General features: G+C 38.7%; 2 protein-coding genes and 1 long non-coding RNA gene across 6 annotated transcripts in view; 2 read left to right on the top strand and 1 right to left on the bottom strand.

The window, feature by feature from the left end:
• Positions 1–1,220, top strand: part of CKAP2 (cytoskeleton associated protein 2) — a 14,434-nt gene extending 13,214 nt beyond the window's left edge. For both annotated transcript variants that reach the window (XM_012782675.2, XM_076009434.1), the window contains one exon: positions 42–1,220. In XM_012782675.2, the coding sequence (XP_012638129.2) occupies positions 42–297 (256 nt within the window). In that variant the 3' untranslated portion in view covers positions 298–1,220. The remainder of the gene's footprint in view (positions 1–41) is intronic.
• Positions 166–9,996, bottom strand: LOC105881149 (uncharacterized). Of its 2 annotated transcripts, none has more exons than XR_012922453.1 (4): positions 9,718–9,996; positions 3,887–3,959; positions 837–886; positions 166–274 (listed from the first exon to the last, which is right to left on the bottom strand). It is a non-coding gene; the product is annotated as an uncharacterized LOC105881149 (long non-coding RNA). The 2 variants fall into 2 exon arrangements; XR_001158556.3 differs by lacking the exon at positions 9,718–9,996 and adding an exon at positions 9,531–9,620.
• NEK3 (NIMA related kinase 3) overlaps positions 9,667–23,423 on the top strand; it is a 22,810-nt gene continuing 9,053 nt past the window's right edge. The window contains exons 1-10 of one of the 2 annotated variants that reach the window (XM_076009435.1): positions 9,667–9,803; positions 12,758–12,931; positions 14,227–14,320; positions 14,409–14,506; positions 15,649–15,732; positions 17,434–17,501; positions 17,594–17,680; positions 20,087–20,141; positions 21,575–21,775; positions 22,368–22,440. In XM_076009435.1, the coding sequence (XP_075865550.1) occupies positions 12,815–12,931; positions 14,227–14,320; positions 14,409–14,506; positions 15,649–15,732; positions 17,434–17,501; positions 17,594–17,680; positions 20,087–20,141; positions 21,575–21,775; positions 22,368–22,440 (877 nt within the window). In that variant the 5' untranslated portion in view covers positions 9,667–9,803; positions 12,758–12,814. Of the gene's footprint in view, positions 9,804–12,757; positions 12,976–14,226; positions 14,321–14,408; positions 14,507–15,648; positions 15,733–17,433; positions 17,502–17,593; positions 17,681–20,086; positions 20,142–21,574; positions 21,776–22,367; positions 22,441–23,423 lie in introns of those variants that run through there. The other variant, XM_012782677.3, reaches the window with a different exon arrangement.

Here is a 23,423-nt window from a genome sequence, read left to right on the forward strand (position 1 = left end):
ACATGTTTTAGAATTCTGGGAATAATTTTGTGTTTTTTCAGTGTAAAAAAGAAGGTGCAATTTGACGAAACAAATTCAACATTTAAAGAGCTGAAGTTCTTAACACCAGTGAGACGTTCTCGACGTCTTCAAGAAAAAACTTCTAAATTGCCAGATATGTTAAAAGACCATTATCCTTGTGTGTCTTCATTGGAACAGTTAACAGAGTTGGGAAGTGAAACTGATGCTTTTGTTTGCCGCCCTAATGTAGCACTGTGCCGGCTGTACTCCGAGACTGAAACAACAGAAGAAAAATAAAGCTCTGATAAGGAATGGGGTTTTTATTATTCCTGGGGTGTTTTGTTTCATGTAGCTTTGTATTTCCCTAATATCTGGAGTTGACCAATTACCTATGGATCCTAAGTATTCATGGCAGTGAGCTCCTTTACGAACATTCATGTTATAGCAGGAGTTGTGCACAACTGGACTGTTGTGCCTGTGTCCCTTGGACTGCCTCTGGGTCTTCACTGTCACTTTTCATCAGTGATAGTGAGTCTGTACCTGTGGTCTCTTGGCCTCTTTCTTTTGATTGTACCTGAGGCCACCAAGAAGGATAGTTAACTACAAACCCCATTTCTAAGAAAAAGTACTTTGTGTAAGAAAGAAAATGTGCCAAATTTAGTGGATATTCAAAACATTAATTTGAATTCCTTTTGTAACTTGACTATCTAGAAATTTTAACTTTCAAAGCTTCATTTGATAGTTTATAAAACTATTAGAATAGAATTAGGGAAGGAATATAATATTTAATAAATATCATTCTAGTTGGTAACATTTCTAAAATAACCAATACTCACACTTGCTTTCTTCTTCATAATATAAAAACATCACTGTTAAATCATGTCCCCTGAAACATGATAGTTACATACAGTAAGTTTTCTTCTCCCCACTCATAAATATCACCAATAATATTATTTTATAAGGTCCCAAACTAATACTTAAATGCCATATTTTCTCTGTCAACTCTACAGTTTCAAATAAGTGAATTTTAAGTGTAAAAGATGAGTTTAGAAACTATGCATGTAATATGAACGTGATTGAACATCACATATGTAGTCTTATTTATGTTCATTCCAGTTGTATATCTCTGTTCTATTTATTGTCTCGTGTTCTAGGGAGTAGGATTTTTATTTTTTAACTGTGTACCTAAAACTTATAAAATAAAAATGTTTGTATAATGATGTCCCAGTGATGTTTATTTTAACAAATATTTTATGAAATGGAGTTGAACCACAGTGAATGAATTTGAGCTTTGCTTTTGAAATACATTGTAGTAAGATTTGACTTGGAGTTTTTGATACATGAATTAAGTATGTGCTTATTGGTGTGTTTCCTTTTAAAAAATGATCATCAATCTACTTATCTAAAAAGTTACACAACTTTTTTCACATAGAAATACCTATGTTCTTTAGTTTTTTTCCTACTTTATGTGATGAATAACCCAAAATATGTTGTTTTGAAATAAAGTTCAAGCTGTCATACACACAGCTTTTTAATATCTGTACCACATAATTCATTTGTATATCATAGCTGGAAATACCTCAGTGAAAGAGAACTCGAGATACTAACTTATGTTTAGATAAGTTTCTTAGAGTGGCTTCCCCCCCACACTCCCCTTAACTGAAGGAAAATCTGTCTCTAAATGTTCCTCGTTCTAACATTTATAGCCAAAATTCTAACTCCTTTTCAGATGCTTAAGAACAGCTATCACATCTCTGACCTAGGTTTGTTCCAAGCTAAATATCTCAATGTGATATTGTGCATGTGTCAAATGGACCAGTGTTCCAAAATCTCAAGCTCCTCCTTTTCCTTAAAAGTTGTTGACCTTGGAGAAGTTACTTCGTTGACCTTCATCTTTCTGAAGAGTAAAATGGATAAATCCCTCCCCACAGTCATTTTGTACCATATGACCTACCTGTCCCCTAGGTTGATTTGCCAGGAATGGCCACCTGACCTAAGCTGGACATGTCAGAGACCTTTCCATAGGAATTTGTAATCAGGACAAATACTTTTTTTTTTTTTTTTAATGTAGTTAGACCTGCAGTATGTAAATAGGCACTGGGTGACCACATGAGGGTTGGGGAACAAAGACCCCAATGGAACAATGAAGTAGGTACCCAGGGAAAAGCAGACTTTTTTGCCTGGTATTTTCTACAGCCTATCAGTTGTATATTATCCAAACTATTGTGGTTAAATTGAAATACAGATAAAGCAGAAGTCTTATTCCAACCACTACCCTTAAATGCAATATTAATATGATATCCTTCCAATTTTTTTGTATTTAACATACATAGACCATCTTAATACCTGTGTGTGTGTATTAAACTTATTTGTTTTGCTTTGTTGGACATAAATACCATACTTCATGTATGGTTCTGTAATGCTTTTTTTCTAATGTACTAAATCTTGGCAAACTTTTCATTGATACAAATCAATGTAACACTGACTACATGGGAATTTAGCAAAAAATATATTTCAGAATAGTGGAGGAAAGAATGGCTGTGAGTCACTTGGCTGTCCATTTTGGGAAGAAGAAAGTCCCTGCCTCACGCCACTTACAAAAATAAATTCCAAGCAGGATAAATAGTTAAGTACTGTTGAAAGGTAATGTAACATACATTTTTATCCTTAGGACAGGGAGGGCTTTCTTAAGCAAGACCCATTTATAAGGAATCTTTAATTGAAGGGCCTGATAGAGTCCACACACTTTAGCAGCAGGTAGTAGCAATAGGACTAGCTCCACCTCTGTGGGTACAAGTGCAAGACATTCATTCAGGGCCCAGACCAATTGTGGCACCTGAGATCTTCAAAATTCTGTAAGAAAAATGGATGGTGAGCTTAGAATTCTATGCCCAACCTACCAAGTTTAAAGGCAAAATGACATTTTCAAACAAAAAAGGATTCAGTTTACTGCTCATGAATTTATCTGGAAGTGTTCCTAAATGTCTTAGTCCAGTAAAATGAAAAGTAAATCTAAGATTTAAAAAGTATTAGCCACACACACCAAATCAAATTTTAAAAAACACAAAGTCCACATAATTAAAGACTACAAAGCAGTTATATGGAATGTCCCCTCCCCCCTTTGATTTCAGGACAGGTAGCAAGGACAAAAGAAAGTAAAGAATTAAAGCTCTTACTAAAGTTTTTGCTATATTTGTTTAATCTCATCTATTAAATACTGGAGGTTTAAATATTAAAAACAAAATGTAAGGTCAATACCCAGCAATTTGATTCTTAAGTATCTAGGAGAAATGAAAATATGTCCTCCTGAAGATTATACTCAAATGTTCATAACAGCACCATTCATGTTAGCCCAAAGCAGGAAATAACTCAAAAGGTCTATCGACTGGTGAATAAAAAAAAAATCGTGTGCTGTATCTGTTAGGTTTGTTTCAGATGGGAGCCCAAAAAGCATTATAAAGTCTGTGAAACAAAAGTTGCAGAAGGCTGGAGAGTCAGAGGTTATAAATTTAATTTTAACCACAGACAGTTACAGGACTACAGACAGCTACAGTGACACTGGCATTTCTATCCCCCCCTGATAAGGACAAAGTCATTTCCCTCCCTTATTTCTGCAGGTGTTGTACACTCCCCCTGGAAAGACTCTCTATAAAACCCAACGCTTTTCCCTCCGTGGGTGTGGACACTTTTTCACCTCCATCCATCTGCACCCAGGTGCTCAAAATAAACAGCATTTTGCTACACTTGAGGCTTTGTGTGTGTCTCCTCCAGGCTTAACAATATCCACACAATGGAAAGCAACGAAACAAACTACTGATAAATATAACGATATAGATGAATATCAAAGACACACTAAGTGAAAGAAGCCAGACAAAAATTTACCTACCATATGATTCGGAGGGCTGAACTCTGACCTTTTTTCTTTTGCCCAGATTCCTAAGAGGCCTGGTGAGTCACGCCTAAAAACAATAAAATCTCACTGAACGGATTTTATTAACCTGGTGTAATGTGGTTTACTTTCCAACCTGATTGTGGCATAGCATCATATGACAGACCACTTTATCTTACCTCCAGCATTCTATCAGACCCCTATCTTAACTCGAGTATTCCTTTCTCCTGACTCCACGTCTTTATCCCTCTTAGTGGGGCCGTCCGAAATATCAGCTTTTTTGCCCTAGACGCAAAAGCCAATATTTCTGCCCGTCGCACTAAGAGGGTTAAACAAACCTTAACTCTTTCAACCAATTGCCAACTAAAGAATCTCTAAAACCCACCTATGACTTAGAAGCCCCTGCTTTGAGATGTCCCGCTTTATTGGGCCGAACCAATGTATACCTTCCATTTATGGTTTTACAGGAATTTGTGGTAATTCCTGTCTCCATGAATATATAAAACCAAACTGTAACCTGGCCACCTCGGCCTCATTTTCTCAAGATCTCTGGAGAGCTTGGTCCCTGGGCCACGGTCACATATATTTGGTTCAGAATAAACCTCTCTAAATTATTTTACAGAGTTTGGGTTTTTCCATCGACAATTCCATTTGTATGAAATTCTAGAAAAGATAAAATTACATTAACAAAGCATGTCAGTGGTTGTCATGGGGCAAAAGGCCGGGGGAAGGGATCGACTGCAAAAGTACATAAGGGAACGTTTTGGAGTAAAGGAAATGCCGTGTATCTTGATAGTGGTTACATGGCTATATGCCAAAACTCATCAAAGTGCACAATTAAAACGAGTGAGCTGTATGTCAATTATACCTCATAAAAGTATGACTTTTCCTTTGAAAAGATAAAAGGTAAAACCACTTACAGAATAAAAATGGAATATACAACTCCGTCTCTCCTGCACACTCGGGCCCATGAACTTTGCCTCCTACTTCAGCAACTGATTCCTAGGCCACAGCATGGACTTTGACATTGCCAAGAACTGTCCACATTCGAAATCTTAAGACTTTATGGTCTCGTTCTCTTCTCAACTATTCTCCCTTGCCCTGTGTGTACTTGTTCTTTGACCTGTAGTCCTTCCAGACCTCCAGTTCCCCAAATGTTTGCCTCTCCCCATTGTGAACTTCCAGGCCAGCACTACAAATAGAAATATATTACAAGCTACATATGTAATTTAAAATATCCTAGTAGTTATGGCTTGAAAAGTAGAAGGAAATATGTATAATTAATTTTCATAATATATTTTATTTAACCCAATATATCCAAAACATCTTTCCTATGTGTAACTAATGTAAGAAATTTTATCAATGAGAGATTTCACATTAATTTTTTTGCATGAAGTCTTTGAAATCCTGTGTGTATTTTACATTTATAGCATATCCCTAGTCACACTAACCACTTCTTAAGTGCTCAATGGCCACATGTCAAGTGGGTACGTATGGGTTGGTGCCGGTCTAGCCTTCACTTCCTTCACAAGGATATTCAGCCTAGATACCAAGGGTGTCATTTCAACCATTCTTATATCAATACCCTTAAACTCTCTCACATCAGCATACTTCTGTTTTACTTATCTGCATAATCTCAGTTTTGGATTTATGCAAACCTCTCACTGCTAGATGTTGACACATTATGGATTGGCATCACCTCCAAGTGGCTCAATAGACTTTGTCCACCTGAGCTTCCTCTCATATTCTGACAACAATAACCAAAACTTCAGTACTCAGAATTTGATTGTTATGTGACTAATAAATATAAAAATTTGACTAAAAACTAAATTCTCCTCAAGATTTCTGCCCCAACACCCTCTCTATAGATGACCTAATTTTCTTTCTTCTTTTTTTTTTTTTTTTTTTTTTTGAGACAGGGTCTCACTCTGTCACCCCAGCCAGAGTGCAGTGGTGTGATCATAGCTCATTGCAACCTCCAACTCTTGCCCTCAGGTGATCCTCCCGCCTCAGCCTCCCAAAGTGCTGGCATGAGCCACCCATGCACCTGGAGAGATGGCTTAATTTTATTTACTTATTTATTTATTTGGGACAGAATCTCGCTTTGTTGCCCAGGCTAGAGTGAGTGCCGTGGCATCAGCCTAGCTCACAGCAACCTCAAACTCCTGGGCTCAAGTGATCCTCCTGCCTCAGCCTCCCAAGTAGCTGCGACTACAGGCATGCGCCACCATGCCCAGCTAATTTTTTCTATATATATTAGTTGGCCAATTAATTTTTTTCTATTTATAGTAGAGACGGGATCTTGCTCTTGCTCAGGCTGGTTTTGAACTCCTCACCTCCAGCAATCCGCCTGCCTCGGCCTCCCAGAGTCCTAGGATTACAGGCGTGAGCCACCGCACCCAGCCTTAATTTTCTATTTTACAGAACAAATTGAGGCTCTCAAAGTTCCTTTCCTTCTATAATATCATCTTCATCCACACCTGTCCTCATCTTCTCCTCCTGTCTCAGAAGTAAATCTGTCTGTCCCCCATCTAGTCTGAAGCTACTTGTTTCACTGGGCTTCAAAAACTATCCCTTCAGTACCACCTAGACATTTCTTGTTCTCTCTGCCTCTAGGATTTTCTTCCTTTCTCTCTTTCCATTGATTTATTATCCCTCAACATAAAAAAATCATACCTACAATTTCCCTGTTAATAAAATATTCTCATAATCTTGTGATTCCCTCTACCCAGCCATCACCCTCTCTTCTTTCTTTTGTGGCTAAGTTTCTTAAAAGTATCCTATGCTCCTTGTGGCCTCTGACCATCCCACCTCAATCGCCATAGTCTGGTTTCTCCCCGACATATCATGACCACGTTGCTGAATCCAGTGTGTCCTCTTCAGACATCGTAACCATCAGCTTCGAGCACAAGCACTGCTTATGGCTGCAATATCTCTCTTTGTGACATTGCTGCAGTGTCATGGTTAGGAGCCAGACTCTGGAATCACACTATCTGGATTCTAATTCTGGTTCTACCACTTATTGGCTGTGGGTCCTGAGGCCTATAACTTAACCTCTCTGTGCTTCAGAGGTAATAATTGTACCTACTTTTAGGGTTGTTTTGAGGTTTAAGTGAGTTAATAGCTAACACTTATCTGGTCCTAATTGAAGCACTTTACATGTATTAACTCATTTAAAATAGTACCCAACCCTTAGTAACTCATATATGTTGTCTATAATAAGAGCATTTTATTATATATTTCTGGCTATTACCCAGTTTAGAAGCTCCCCTGGCTGGGTATCCATAGCTTGGCAACAGCTGCATAGAAAAGGGGCCAGACTTTCTCTCACTGTTCCCTGTCCCCGACCCTCACCAGTCTATGCTTGCTGTGATACGGGTTGCATTGTCCACACCCCACCCGCTGCAAAAGATATCCTGGAGTCCTAATATGCAGTGCCTCACAATGTAATCTGATTTGGAAACAGGGTTGCTGTAGATGTGATTAGTTAAGATGAGGATTAGGGTGGGCTCCCAATCTGATATGACGGGTGTCCTCATAAAAAGGGGAAACTTAGACTCGGGGACAGCACCCACAAAGGAAAGAGAATGTAAGAGACACAGGGAGAAGGTGGCCACATACAAGTCAAGGAAAGAGGCCTGGAACAGATCTTTCTCCCCCAGTCCTCAGAAGGAACCAACACTGTCAACGCCTTTATTTTGGACTTCTAGCCTCCAGAACTGTGAGACAATAAATTTGTTTGTTTAAGCCATCCAGTTTGTAGTACTTTGTTACAGCAGCCCAAGCAAACTAATACATGGATGGGACAGAGGGAAGAATCCTTTTCATGACTGTGTTTTTCCCACATTGGGTGGGAAAAAAAAGAGTTGGGCACCGTTGTCACCTTCTCCCCTGATGCACTTACTAACTTAAGGTGATCAAAATCTGTGCCCATTGCTCAATTCTTAGGAGCAGTAGTCCATAGGAATGCGAGCTATAGCAGCATTCTGGGTACAGGCATGTGTAGTAGTTTTTGTTTTGTTTGTTTCTACTTAAAAGCAGTCTTTGTTTATTGAGTACAAAGAAGGCAGTGCAGATGTTCCAAATGTTGACCATTTGTAACATTATACTTGAGTCCCTACTGTTATCATGACACTACAGAGTGAGCGGAAGAAAGTCAACCAGCTGACCAGAGCAAGGCCATTTTGTTCCTGAGTGACATTTTGCAACTGCCTGACTGCAGAATGGCTTGCTGATGCTGCAGACAAAATTGCTGCCTCTTATGAAAAGCACTTTACGGTGAGTAGGGAACTTTCTCCAAATTCCTGGATCAAGGACTTCGGCCTAGAAATCAATGAATTGACACGATAATCCTTTACCACCAAGCAAAACAGTTGGTCATGAATGAACTAACGAATACTAACTTCCATTTATTTCCTTTAAAAACCCTACCCCAAAATAGCTGGTTGAGACACAACTTCAGATGCTTCTGGAATCAGTGCTCCTCGATTTGCAATTCTAAGACCACTAGTAAACATCTTTACTTGGATTTCAGTCTCTGTGACTCTTTGGTTGACACTTGTTATAGTGAACACATTCAGCATTTACAAGTAAAATATGATTAGATGTTGTTCACAATAATCCTGTAAGCGAGGTACTGTATTTTTATACAGAGAAGTTTAGTTAACTTTGCTGTGTTTGTTTCCTATTGCTGGTGTCACAAACTATCACAAACATAGTGGCTTAAAACAACATGCATTTATTATCTCAAAAGTTCTGAAGGTCAGAAATTTGCAGTAGTGATAAGGAAAACCCCCATCTATTACTTGGCTCATCAGGCACCTGAGACCCCCACCCCTCACGGAAAACCCAAACCCACATCAGCATATTATTAACCTATTACCTGGCCCACCCAACCAATCTATTACCTGGCATCAGCATAACACTAAATCTATTACTTGGTGCAACAACTATCCTATTACCTGGTGCATCAACATAATACTAACCTATTACCAGACACATCAACTAACCTGGCAGGCATTAGTCACCTGATATCCCACCCCTTGGACCACCCCAACTTAATTAAAGTGGGAAAATTCGGTAGACGGGGCTCAGAATTTGGTGGCGAGGCCTCTCTGAGCCCACCGGCAAATAAACTTTGATTCTCTATGTGTGCCTCTCGGTTTGTCCTCGGGCCCACCTGCTGTAACACTTGCTGTAACAGTAGATCACACTGGGTTAAAATCAAGGTGTCAACCGGACTTGGTTTCTTCGGGAAGCTCTAAGGGGGCCGTTTGTTTCCTTTCCTTTTCCAGCTTCTTGGGGCCCCTTCCTCCATCTTCAAATCTCCCTCTGACTCCGACCTCCTCTCTGGCCCACCTTCCACTTTACAGGATCCTTGTGATTACACTGAGCTCACCCAGATAGATGATCCAAGATCATCTCCCTATTTTAAAGTCATCAGACCAGCAACCCGAATGCCATCTGCAACCTTAATTCCCTTTCGCCACGTGAGGGAACAAATGCACAGGTCCCAGGGAGTAGGACGTGGCCACCTTTGGGAGTGGAGATGGGAAAGCATTCCCCTGCCCTCCACGCTGGCCAAAGGTCGCACGGTTGCCAAGTGCTAGCTAGCTCTGAGTGCTGTGCCTGTAAAACTTACCTGCATTGGCTGTTTGCTTAACCTGGAGACAGAACTCAAGCTACTGGGGGCGGGTGGAGTCACTTTCCCTCAATAGTATTAGCATCGTTCCCGAACAACCTGGAGCAACAGCTTTAAAACGTGCTCTTCCTAGGCCCGGCTACTCCGAGAACAGAGCCTCCCGCCAGCCCCAGGCGGCTTCCTTTACCGTAACCAGAGAGACAACCGGCCCGGCGCGCTCCGCGGAAGCCGCCAGTGGCGGGGCGGGAGCGGACGCGGGTCGCCGGGGACGCGGTGAGCGGCGCCTCTGGAGGGAGGGGCGCGGCGGGTGGTCGCGCCGCGGGGCCTGTGGGGCTGGAGGTCGCTAAGCCGAGCGGGATTGAGTGGCGGACTCCGCCCCGCCGTCCGGCCGCGGACCCCCGCGGCAGCCCGCGGGGCTCAGGCCGGGGGTCGGGGCCTGGCCTCGTGGGGGCGGGGCGGCGGGTCCGGGAACGAGGGTTTGGTCGCGCGTGGACGGGGTGGCTGCTCTCCCCGCTAGCGCGGCTGCTGCGCGTGCACTTGCAGAGCTTAGCCTGCCTCACCGGTGATCCCACTTGTGGGCATTGCAAAACACTTCATTAGGATTTTTTGCCTTGTTTTGGGTTTTTTTGTTGTTGTTGTTTGCACTCGACATGCGAAGAGACCAATAGATTTGCTTGACACATGCAGATCATGTTCAGGTCTTGTGATGGTCTTATGAGTGTAATACTGACTGAGAGCAGACAGGACCAAATGTGGTTTTCAGCTAAGAAAAGTCTGGTTGCTCTCGCTTTCCAGTTACTCTCTGTTGCATAGAGCAAGGCCACGAAGAAACAAAGAGCAGAAACATGGGAAAACTTGGCTTCCTTGTTAAATACCAGGGGTCAGTTAGAATAGTGGTAAAGGACTTCTTGCACGTGCCTAAACACTCCAAGACATAAATATTCTTGAAAAGAATTGTTTTTGAAGATAATGCATCTGATTTGGTTATATGGAGAAATTATTTCTAGTATTTCCTGGTAATTCTATGATAGGCAGGAGTACAAACTGGAAATTTTATAGGTCTCTATATTATAGGGTTTAGTTTGTGACTTTTGCTTTACCTGTCATGCTTTCTCTGTCTTATAAATCTTTGTGGTGTGATGTTTAAAGAAAAATAAAAAAACACTGTAGATGAGCTTTTTGAAAACTCATGTATTCATTGTAGTGTTTTTTCCTGTAATTAAAAAAATGCATCACCTTTCTAAGGTTTAATAATAATAATAGCTGCCATTTATTCAGGACGTTTTGTGCACCAGGCAAAGTGTTAGGAACTTCATGCATTCATTCATTCATTATTTGCTCTGTTGCCTAGGCTGGAGTACAATGGTGCAATCATAGCTCACTGCAGCCTCAAACTCCCGGCTTCAAGCCTCTGGAGTAGTTGGGACTACAGGTGTGTGCCACCACACCTAGCTAATTTTTTTTTCTTTGTAGAGACAGTGGCTTTCTGTGTTGCCCAGGCTGGTTTCGAACTCCTGTCCTCAAAGAATCCTCTTACCTCAGTCTCCCAAAGTGCTGGGATTACAGGCAATACAGGCATGAGCCATCACACCTGGCCCAGGAACTTTCTATTCATTTTCTCTTATGTATGAAGCAGCCCTACCAGCTGTTTCATCCTGGAAATGTAGAGGGGGAAGCTGAAGTCAAAGACTCTAGATGTCTGTTTAATATTGAGTCCCAGGCACCTCTAGCTCAACATGTCCAAATAGGAACATGTCTCCCTTCTCCCTCATGTTTTGCCCCACCCCTGCCACACTCCCACCACCAGAAAAATCAGACAAACAAAAAACCAGACATAACAATCGTTGTGCCTTTCCTCTCTCAGGAATGGTGTCACCATTCACCCAGTTCATGCCAGAAACCTGGGAGTCAACCTTGCCTCTTTCTTCCTGGTTGTCCTGCATAAATTTATCACCAAGAATCTTATCAGCTTGTCAACTGTTACTACTCCCATTTTTCATCCCCATTCCACCACTCTATTTCATTTCATTATTATTTTCCTGCCTTATCTATTGTGGGGGGCCCTAACTGGCCTGTCTCTGATCTGACCTACTGCCCCTCCACCATCTGGTCCATTCAGTCTGTAGCCTGAGTGAGTGATTTTTTCTAATATGCAAATATGATTTTTAACATGCAATTTTGATATGATTTTATATTGCTTCAGACACAGCCCATTAATTATCCTGAGGATAAAATCTAGCCACTTAAATTTGGCTTACAGTGGCCTTCAGATATGACCCTGTCTACCTTATTAACCTGTTATATTCTTCTTTCAATGTCTTGAACCGAACACAATCTCTTTAGTTCTTAAATATGTGATTCCCTCTTCCTTGATCACTCTGTCCCTCCTCTTTGCCTAGCCAACTTCCATTCATCCTTCAGGCTTCAGCTTAAATACTATTTCTCTGGATATTTCTGCAGCAGGCCAGCATAGATCTTTCTGTAAGACTCACCACCTTACATTTGTGGAGGATTATGGTTATTTCTGCATGGGACGCCCACAATGGCAGGGACTATGAGAGATTTGTTCAGGATTATAACATCTGACTCAGAGTTGGTGCTGAGAGTCTACCTTGAAGAGGAAAAAACCTTTTTTTCTCCACCCTTTTAGGCTCACTACCTGGAGCCCTGCAAAATAAATGAACAAAAGACAGGTTAACAGGAGAAAAAGTTTATTACATATGCATGAATGTAAAGAAGTGTTAGATCAGGGAGCTTATATACCATTTTAACAAAGAGTGGTAAATTATGGAGGAAGAGCTAGAGAGAGGGAAAGGTTGAGCTTCTAGGATAAACTGTAGGAAGATAAATATGTGGGAACTAACAAGATAAGGGTTATTTAGTGAAGTTTGTTATGCAGACTCAAATTGGTACCTACCCCCATTAATAAGAGTTGTTCTCTTCCTAGTACTGGAGAGGAAGACACTTTTGCAAATAGAAATTTGTTGCTTGTACATAGGAAAATTTGTGCCCTACATTTAGACAGAAAGAGGGAGGGCAAAGAGCAAATTGCTTTCAGCTCAAAACAATTCTTACACTGAAGGGGCATATTTTGGGGTTGCATACACTGGTCTCTTTCAAAAGGAATACATTGCTGTTGTCTTGTCATGATGAATTGCACTACTTTGAATTCATTCTGCCTTTTGAAAGTAAATTTAATTCTCAATTGCTTCTGTTCTTGAATGTAGTTTGCAGGAGCCCATGACGACTGCATGAGTGGAGCCCAGCTGTGAGGCTGCCCCAGCATGGATGACTACGTAGTCCTGAGAGTGATCGGGGAGGGCTCCTTTGGCAGAGCTCTTTTGGTTCAGCAGGAAAGCAGTAATCGGATGTTTGCCATGAAAGAAATAAGGCTTCCTAAGGTCACTGCTAAAGAAATTCGCTTAAAAGTGTACATGTAGTTTGTGTAAGAAAATAACTTATTGATATTTAACATGGAACTTCTTCATGCAAGACATAATCACTTTATTCATTAGTTTTACAAGGGCTTGATTTATGTGGTTCTTAGGATATTGTAATTAACAAGGGAGAAAAATTTGGTGGTGATTACTGTTTATTTTATCTCACTGAGTGATTGGTAATAATTTACACTTTTGTTTACCCAACAGTGTAGGAAATCTTTGCCAAAAGCAAATCAGCTACAATATTAATGAAAAAGGAACATAAAAATCAAATGAGGAACAAAGACCTAAAATGGTAACCTTTTAGGTTAGGAACCTATTCTTGGATAAGTTTATAGGTTTTATTTTTCCATAGACTATTACTGCATATCATAGTTGTCCTATGAAAGAATCCATGCCAGGGAGATTGCTTACTAATACTTTGATTAATTTTTTAAAAATACATTTAAAAAAATTCTCAGAGTGGTAGGTCTTTTTTTCCCAATGTGTTCTTGATTTGTTCAGTGATTCTGAAACTTGAGTGGGCATCATAATCATCTGGAGGGCCTGTGACAACAGATTGCTGTGCCCACCCTCAGGAATCTGACTGGGTAGGTCTGGGTGGGCCTGTGAATTTGCATTTTTAACAAGTTCCCAGCAAGTGCTGATTCTGCCGGTCTGAGAACCCCTATGCTAGTGCATAATCGGTAGTGATTTCTTGGTTGTAAGATAAATAAATCATTGAGAATTTCATCCTCATAGAGGATGTTAGGGGTAAACAGTTTAGGAAACTTACTTTTTATGTCATCTTTTTGCATCCTTGATGTAGTAACACACCAGCATAATGTTTTTTCATTTGGGCCAGTGGACTGATGAAATGCAGACAGTCAAAACATGAGATCCCTTTTTTTTCTTTTAGTATATACTGTTTTTGGTGGCATACTGGCTATCCAAGTTGAATGATACTTAGGCTCATGTTAAAACTAGTTTACATTCTGCACGTATAAAGAATGAAAAAAAAACTCGTAAAAATACAAGGAAGGGGCCAGCTTATGCATGCGAAATATAGCGGTAGTTGAAAAATCACCACATATTTTCTCCTGGAGTTTGATAAACTTTAGTTGGGTCAAAATACAGTGTTATAAAACTGTATCTAGCACCGAGTATCATACACTGAAGTACTATATATTATTATGCATAATAATATAATTATATTATTTAGAAAACTATTTTTAAGTACAATATTAAATTTATGCTTATTTAAAATATTTTCCCAGTCTTTCTCTGATACACAGAATTCTAGGAAGGAGGCTGTTCTGTTAGCCAAAATGAAACACCCCAATATTGTTGCCTTTAAAGAATCATTTGAAGGTAAATATGAATTCCCCCAAATGTGTGCATTTCTGATTTTGATTTATGGCCACTACTGCTTTCCTAAAGAATCTTCTGTCTGTTTTAGCTGAAGGACATTTGTATATTGTGATGGAATATTGTGATGGAGGAGATCTGATGCAAAAGATTAAACAGCAAAAAGGAAAGTTATTTCCTGAAGATATGGTAAGAGATTGATTTCCATAGTTTCCCTCAGGGTTTAGAAGCAGCTTTTCCCGTAAACTTTGTGTAAGTTAAAATAAAAGCATTGGTATCTGTGATTACCTGATGCACTAGCTAGAAATGACTGATTTCTGTGTCCCTGTTAACTGCTTAGTGTCTGCAGGCTGTGGCCACCTGAAATAGTTGTAGGAGGTAAAACTGATACAGGTTATAAAATATTAAGGAATTCTTCTATGCTTACAAGAATTTCAAAATTATATTACTCATCATATTTTGTAGTAGATATTTAAAATCTTGATTTTTATGGTGCTGAAATTTTAGAAGGCAGGTAGATTTTTATTGTGTATTGCTAGACCATCAGAAGAATGAAGCCAGGACTTTCTACCTTTTTAATTGTATACTAAATATTTTTGTAATGAATTGGCTAAGGAAAATATTTAAATAAACAGCTCCAATGGGGCTTAGTTTGATTTAGGTTATAGCTAAATCATGAAAGTATAATGAATAAATATAAATCAATATTCTTCATTTAGAATTTGTATTGTTAAAAATATGGGCTCCATAGAAGGAAGTCAACTTTGACTTGACATGTATGAATCTTCATAGCAAAAATGGAAAAAAAAATCAGTTTGATATTTAATTGTAGACCCCTAAGGCACCTAGAAATTATGGGTATTATTGTCTGGGGATTTATAAGCAAAAATTGCTGACAATCAAAGGATTGTTTATAATATAATGAAATCTTTTAATACTACCATATGTATATTCTGAAAAATTCAATGAAAATCCAACATGATCACACTAGAAAATCTGTAGTATATTTCTAAGCAGTGAGCTATCTTATGTATGCATTTAAGAAATATTTTTATTTGGTTAAATATAAGAAAAATATAGTGTAAGTTTTATTAAAATGAATTGCTATTGGGATCATACATAAGATGATGGAACATGGGAGCCACAGCTTTTTTGAATTTCTCTAGGTAATACTGAATCTTAGTTGAACTATTATTTTCAGGAATTCTGTACTCAGAACTTATATAAAATCTTGATCAACTAAGGCCTAGAGGTGATTTTTGGAATTTGGGGTTAAAATGAAGAAGTCATTTTCATTTTTGCAAACTTTTTCATACTTTTTTTTCTTACAGATATTTAATTGGTTTACACAAATGTGCCTTGGAGTAAATCACATTCACAAGAAACGTGTGCTACACAGAGATATCAAGTCCAAGGTGCGTGGAATACATTTTTAGACTTAACACATTGACTGCCACATTAGAAAAAAATTTTTTTCCTTGGGGCCACAGTGTTTTATTACAAAAATAGAATAAAAACTTCAAAAACAAAATACTTTCTAATTCAATGAAAAATTTATTATTTTTTATTGTTTTCTGTGTTTTTTTCAATTAAAAAGTAATATAAAAACTTAAGAATTAGTAATGTAAAGAGTAATGTGAAAACTTAAAAAACAGTTCATAAGGCTAAAGTGTTTTTCTTGACTTGTCAGGCTTAAGTATAATTTAAAGGTAAACATAAATAGAAAAATGAAATTTATTGACTTCTTTTCCTTTAATCCATGTTTTAAAATTGTCAATATTAATTGTAACAATAAGAACATCAACAAGTAAGATTTTCACAAACCAACTGCAGGGGTTTGCCCAGGTTTTGCTTCACGAGGCCCCTGGCTCAATACTAGTGTTAGATAAATAACCTCACATGGAGGTTAATGTGTTAAAAAAGAAACTTAAGAGTATTTTATTGTCTTTTTTCTGTGTTATTCTATGTCCTTTGGGGACATATTTATTTAGTTTAGAAGTATTTGTCAGCCTAATATTTATTTATATATTATTTACTTTTTAAATTTTAAAATATTTTCCCTTAGCTTTATTAAGATATAATTGACAAATATAAATTATATATATTTACAGTGTACAACATGATATCTTGATGTATATATATGTATATATACACATTGTAAAATGATTAACTCAAGCTAATTACATATTTATCACCTCATATACTTACCATTTTTTGTGGCGAGAACAGTTAAGATCTAGTTTCTTAGCAATTTTGAAGTATAATGTACATTATTATTACTATAGTCAACATACTATAGAGTAGATCTGTAGAACTTAGTTATGCTAACTGAAACTTTGAACCCTTAGATTGAATATTTATATTAACCAAATAAGGTACTACTTGAGAAAAAGTCATTTAAATCTCTGTAGTAGTACAGTCATGTGTTGCTCAATGACAGGGGATACATTCTCATAAATGTGTTGTTAGGAAATTTCATTGTGTGAACATCATAGTGTACACAAACCTAGATGGTATAGCCTACTGCACACCTAGGCTATGTGGTACAGCCTATTGCTCCTACACCACAAACCTGCATAGCAGGTTACTGTACTGAATACTATAGGCAGCTGTAACACAGTGGTAAGTATTTGTATAGCTAAACATGTCTAAATGTAGAAAGGTACAGTAAAAATACAGTATTAAAATCTTATGCGACCATCAGCATATATGTAGTCTGCCGTTGACCAAAATGTCATGTGCGGTGCATGACAGTATATGTTAATGTGTTCTCGGCTCTCTTAGCGACCACTTACAAAGTCCATATGTTGACACTTGGGCCTGCCACCAGGTGAAGTCACTCAAACACAGGTTCCTAGCTGGTTGATTGGTCCTGCTGATACAGCCTGAAACTTGCTGGCCAGATTTCGAAGCAGTCATCCTGAATTCCCACACAGGGGAACGTGTAGCTGTCAAGAGGGGATGGTGCCATGCCACTCAGAGACTCGGCTGTCACCATTCCATTTCTACCCTTAATCTCCATCATCAGCAGGCTTTGGAAGACAGCTTCTCCGCAGACCTCAGCCTCATAGTTGGATGACAGAAGACATAATCTGAGTTCTTCTTTTTAAATGCAGAATATCTTCCTCACCCAAAATGGAAAAGTAAAATTGGGAGACTTTGGATCTGCCCGTCTTCTCTCCAAGTATGTATCTCTGCTCTATAGTAGTGACAGTAATCAAAATGTCCATTTTCAGGAATGCTCTGTAATCATTCTTTGCCTTTTTATGGTTTTAGTCCGATGGCATTTGCTTGTACCTATGTGGGAACACCTTATTATGTGCCTCCAGAAATTTGGGAAAACCTGCCTTATAACAATAAAAGGTAAGTGGTGTACTTATTTGGTGCATGGGTCACTGGTGACAGGCAGTGTAGCCTGCAAACAATGCTAGAGTCTGGGGCTACTTTAAAGCAGATGCGTGGAGCATGTTGGTTTTTAAAATACATATTTGAAAGCACTATGGAATCTATATTCCTAGGCTTCTAGATGAAAGTTTTAGTTTTCTGACCGTTTTAATCAGAGCTGAGAGGAGCTAATTGAAATGCTGAAAGAAAGGTTAGTCATTTCTAGGGACAATATGAATTATAACACTGGTTCCCAAACTTTGCTGCTCCTGCTTTTAAAAATCCCAGAGCCTAGATTGCATCCATACCAATTAAATCAGAATGTCAGTAAATGGGAAGCAGGCATCAGTAATTTTTCAAGATCACCAGGTGATTTCCAACATTTGGGAACTGAAAGATTATATGACTGAGTTAACATTTATATGGCTAGATCATAACCACTTGGTTGCTAGGTTATTTAATTGCAGGAAGTTAATATGAAGACCTTATTATTTAAAACATGTATTTTCTGAATATAAGTTATACGTGCCCATTGTGTGGATGGGTGGATGTAGAGGATTGGAAATAGAAAGATATGTAAGAAAAGAAATGGAAATCACCCACTTTTCTCAACTCCTAATAATATTTTGATGGGATTTTTTTCACCATCCAGTCACTTTTTTCTCCTAAAACTGTTGATATATTCTATATACAATTGGTCTCCTGGTTTTATTTTTTCACTTTATCTTATATCATATTCATTTTCCCACATATTTAAACTCTTCTTAAATATTTGTAATGGCTGCCTTACCATAGGGCTTTCCAAAATTTACTTAATCATTCCTCTGGTTTTGGCTGTATATTTCCAGTTTCAGTATCATAAACAGTGCTGTGATTAACATACCTTTTGTGCATAAGTATGTCATTGTTTTATATCACATTCTTGGCATGGATTCCTAGAAGTAGAATCTCATTACTTTCTGCTGACTTGTTTTTTGAAAATCTAAATAGATTCATTTTAGAGTAGAAGGGACTTATTGGGACAATTGGGGAAATTTGAGTATGGACTAAATATTAAATAATGTTACTAGGCTGGACATGGTGTAATCCCAGTACTTTGGGAGGCCAAGGTGGGAGAATCGCTCGAGGCCAGGAGTTTAAGACCAACTTGGGCAACATAGGAAGACCCCATTTCTACAAAAAATAAGAAAAATTAGCTGGGCATGATAGTATGCGCCTGTAGTCCTAGTTACTCGGGAGGCTAAGGCAGGAGGATTGCTTGAGCCCAGGAGTTCAAGGCTGTGGGCTGATGCAATGATCGTGCCTGTGAATAGCCATTGCACTTTAGTTTGGGTGACATAGCAAGACTCCATCTCTAAAAAAAAAGAAAAGAAAATGTTTAGAAGCTGACTAGTAGATGGTGAGAATGATGGAGGAAACAGATTAGGGTATAGGGCCAACTATAAAACTCTTCTGATTTTGAAGAGCTACTTTGTGGAAGAGTCAGTAGTCTTGTTCTCTTTGTTTGGGAATACAGAGATAACCCTGAGGGTAGAGAGAGTTCCCAGAGATACATTTTGCCTTTTCTTTCTTTTTTTTTTTTTTTTAAGATATAGAGTCTTGCTCTGTCATCCGGGCTGGAGTGTGCAATGCTGTGATCATAGCTCACTGTAGCCTTAAACTCCTGGGCTCAAGCAATCTTCCTGCCTCAGCCTCCTCAGTAGCTGGGACTGCAAACAAGTGCCACTACGCCCAGCTATTTTTAAAATTTTTTGTAGAGACAGGGCCTCACTGTGTTGCCCAGGCTGGTCTAGAACTTCTGACCTTAAATGATCCTCCCCACCTTGTCCTTCCAAAGTGCTGGGATTACAGGTGTGAGCCACTGCAACCAGCCGCACTTTGGCTTTTTGATAAAGTATGATAAAGTATGGTATTTTGATAAAGAATGGTATCCCTTAGAACTGTCCAGCAGGGGAACAGACTCTGACCAAGGTACAGAGCTGTCCATTAGGAGATGCAATCAGAGGCTCGGTGCTGTGCATAGGGCATTCCGAGTGGAAGCTGCACTGAATGTCTTCTAGAGTCCTTCTTTCAGCTATGATAATCTGAGTCTGCAAATATTCCCTCTTGCTACTGAATTCCCAAATGCTACTGGATGGATATCAGAACTACCCTCATTTGGAGAGGTGAGGCTTGGGAAGCAGAGAGTTTTATTGTGAACATTACTCTTAGTAAGTGTCTAAGTATTAGACCAAAATTACTGTATGTTTTAATATCTAGGAATTACTTGTGATATCTATTCTTATTAAAGGTAGGATAATTTTTCATCTTTCTGTATTAGAAAATCCATATATTTTCATATGTTAACTGATAATCGGTTATTACATTGCTTCTTTGTGCTTCCAGTGACATCTGGTCCTTGGGATGCATTCTGTATGAACTCTGTACCCTCAGGCATCCAGTAAGTATGGCATGCAAAATGGAAGAGGCAGCTTGTCATATCTGGCTGAGTCCTAAGTAATGTGCCAAATTCCAGTTGGCAGTTTGCTTCTCTAGGTTGAAGTCATTATAAAAGTTTTCATATGTTTCCACTGCTATCCTCTTTGCCTTGAGCCGCTTTTGTAGCATATACTAATAGGAAATTTCCATTGTTTAGTTTCTGTTGTGCTATGTATCGCCTGCCTGTCTGCCTTCCCTCCTTCCTTCCTTTCTTTTCTTCCCTTCCCTTCCCTCCTCCCTCCCTCTCTTCTTTTGCTATTCTTAATTTTTTTAATTCTATTTTGATAAAATATATATAACAAAATTTTCCACTTTAACTATTTTTAAGTATACAATTCTGTGGCATTAATTACATTCACAATATTGTGCAACCATTACTACTACCTATTTGTTAAACTTCCCTATCACTCCAAACAGAAACTCTGTAACCATTAAATAATTACTCCCCATTCTACGCTCCCCTCAGCCCCTGGTAACTGCTATACACATTCTTGTTTCTACTAGCAAGAGTAAGCATTAAGGACTACAGTGCCCTGAATATTTGGTACTAGATCTGTTGTCTTTTGTCTGTTTGAAGGCAGAAATCGCTCTCAAACCTGTAGGAAATGCAGGAAACCAATAGAATGGCTAAAAAGCCAGAGGCAAAGCAGCTTCAATCTTATTTTTTTATTGCCTGAATTTTTCCTTTGTTATTTGTTGGTTTTTCTTTTTTGGTATCTTCACTTGCATTTTTTATCAGTAGGGCAATATACTTTCAAGACAGAATGCCGACGTGTTTTTATATAAGCAGTACCAAGGCTGACATCTAATGTTAGTTCCAATATATTTATTATACATTGAAAACTTTTAAAAAGTTATTCCCATCTGTCATGTGTTATATCTTGACTTTAATGACAAGAGCGGTGAAAAGGATTTTGCAGTAGACTGGACAAGTCTGACGTGTGCGTTGCTTTGCAGCACGCCTGGGGGGTTCTGGGAAGGAGTGGAGCAGAGGAATAGTATACTTTTTAGAGGCCTGTTACTATCATTTGACTTTTTAAGAAGCCGTACGTATGTATTACTTTGATTCTCAAAATATATTTAAAAATATATATCTGCAAAACCATTGGTTACAACAAATAAAGTACCCAAAGCAGGAACTAATGGGTTCCTGAAAGAAAAGACTTTCTCTAGAGGGGGGAGCTTTTTATTATTCATGTGTTGCCTTTCTAGACCTGAACCACCATAAAATTATAGGATAGTATCTTAAGGATCCCTAGAGAAAGAAAATGAGCAGGTATCTGGCAAGTTTGTAAAATTAAAGTAATTTATATGCTTTTAGCTCCTCTGGTAGTTTCTGATTTCCATATTCTTTCCCTGTATCCTCTTTTAAAGTTAAAATTTTTTACTTTTCAGTTTCAGGCAAATAGTTGGAAAAATCTTATCCTGAAAATATGTCAAGGGTCCGTCAGTCCACTGCCGTCGCACTACTCCTACGAGCTTCAGTGTCTAGTGAAGCAGATGTTTAAACGGAACCCTTCACACCGCCCCTCGGCTACCACGCTGCTCTCCGGACGCAGCGTGGCTCGGCGCGTCCAGAAGTGCTTACCCCCTGAGGTGCGACAGGCACTGGGCGGGCTGGGAACAGTTTTCAAGTGTGTGGTAAAATGGTGTGTTGTCTTTTACACACAGTTCCATGGTACACGTACTTGTGAAATTCAAATGATGGGCTGGGCGTGGTGGGGACCCCTGGTGTGCTAGCTGCTCAGGAGGCTGAGGCAGGAGGATCGCCTGAGCCCAGGAGTTTGAGGCTACAGTGAGCTAGGCTGGTGCCACGCACGGCACTCTAGCCCAGGCAACAGAGTGAGACCCTGTCACCCCTGCCAAAAAGAAAACAAATTCAAATGATGCAGAAGTGTATTAAAAACTAGAAAGTTAAAACTTCCTCCCCATGCTCTTTTCTCTCCCACAGTGCTGTTCCCCAAGTATAATCACGGTTCCACTTTGCATATCCTTCCAGGCCTTTTTCTAGACATAAATAAATGTCCATATTTGTCTCGCCATCTAAACGATATGTATTCTTTAAATGACATTTTTATTTTTCAGCTTTAAATATTGTGCTGAGGAATGTTGATGATTAAATGAACTTATGGTAATGTCTATAGAAAAGTGTATTTCATATCTTTAAATTTTCAACTTTACATTTCAGATCATCACAGAATATGGTGAACAGATATTAGAAGAAACCAAAAAAACTAAGCATAATATACCAAGCAAAAAGGGTAAGAATGTTGGAAAAACTATTTATTGTTGAGTGCTCTTAAAAATACAGTAGAACAGAAAAGAAAATATAATTTTCAAATTATTGAAATCATTATTGGAGATACTCCTCAAATCAAAATTTTCTTTTTGTTATTCCAGACATAATTTTATACTGAACTTTATCTTTTAATTTTATCTTTTTCCCTGGAATAATAAGAATAATAAAAATAAAAGCCTAGTTTGGACACTTCAGTGGTGGAAAGATTGTTCTCTGTGTAGTGTGAGTACCATATTTACTCTGGCTTGTCGTGGGTCAGGTAGATGGCTTCTGTGGACTGGCCTAGGAATCTAACCATGAAAATATAACACTGATCTTGCAGGAAAAATGTATCCCCAAGTTTCTGAAGAAATATCATTCTTTAAAAACGCAGAGCCTTTTCTAATGTGAGCTGTGGGCTTTGGGTGATGAGTCCGTGTAGGCTCCTTGACTGTAATGGTGCAGCATGGGGGAGGTGGTGTGGGGGACACAGGGGTATGTGGGAGTCTCTATACTCTCTGGGCCATTTTTCTGTGAATCTAAAACTGTGCTTAAAAAATTAAATTTATTAAAAACAAAAGCCAGAGCCTTTTTAAAAGTTGGGAACCATCCGCATAATAGCTGTAGTCTATCCTGAGCAAATATCAAATTTAATTTATTGTCTCTTTGGAAGTTGTCACCTCTGAATTTTTTCAAAGCTATTTTTATTCATTTTCATTTGTCATCAATGACTTCCTTCTGAAGAAATCTCACAAAGATAATAGATATGAACAGAATGAGGGAGAAGAGCTAAAAAGTGTAAAAATCACCCACTGTTGGGACATGTGCCACACCTCCATCGTCTGGTGCTCTTTATGTCAGTGTTATACTCACATACTACAAAAGAAACATTGTGAAAACTCTATTGTTTTCTTAAAGTTAACTGTTAACTGTTATTTTTGGAAGAAACCCCTTCAGTCTTATAAT

The sequence above is a fragment of the Microcebus murinus genome, chromosome 13 (assembly GCF_040939455.1).
Source record: "Microcebus murinus isolate Inina chromosome 13, M.murinus_Inina_mat1.0, whole genome shotgun sequence".
Taxonomy (NCBI): domain Eukaryota; kingdom Metazoa; phylum Chordata; class Mammalia; order Primates; family Cheirogaleidae; genus Microcebus; species Microcebus murinus.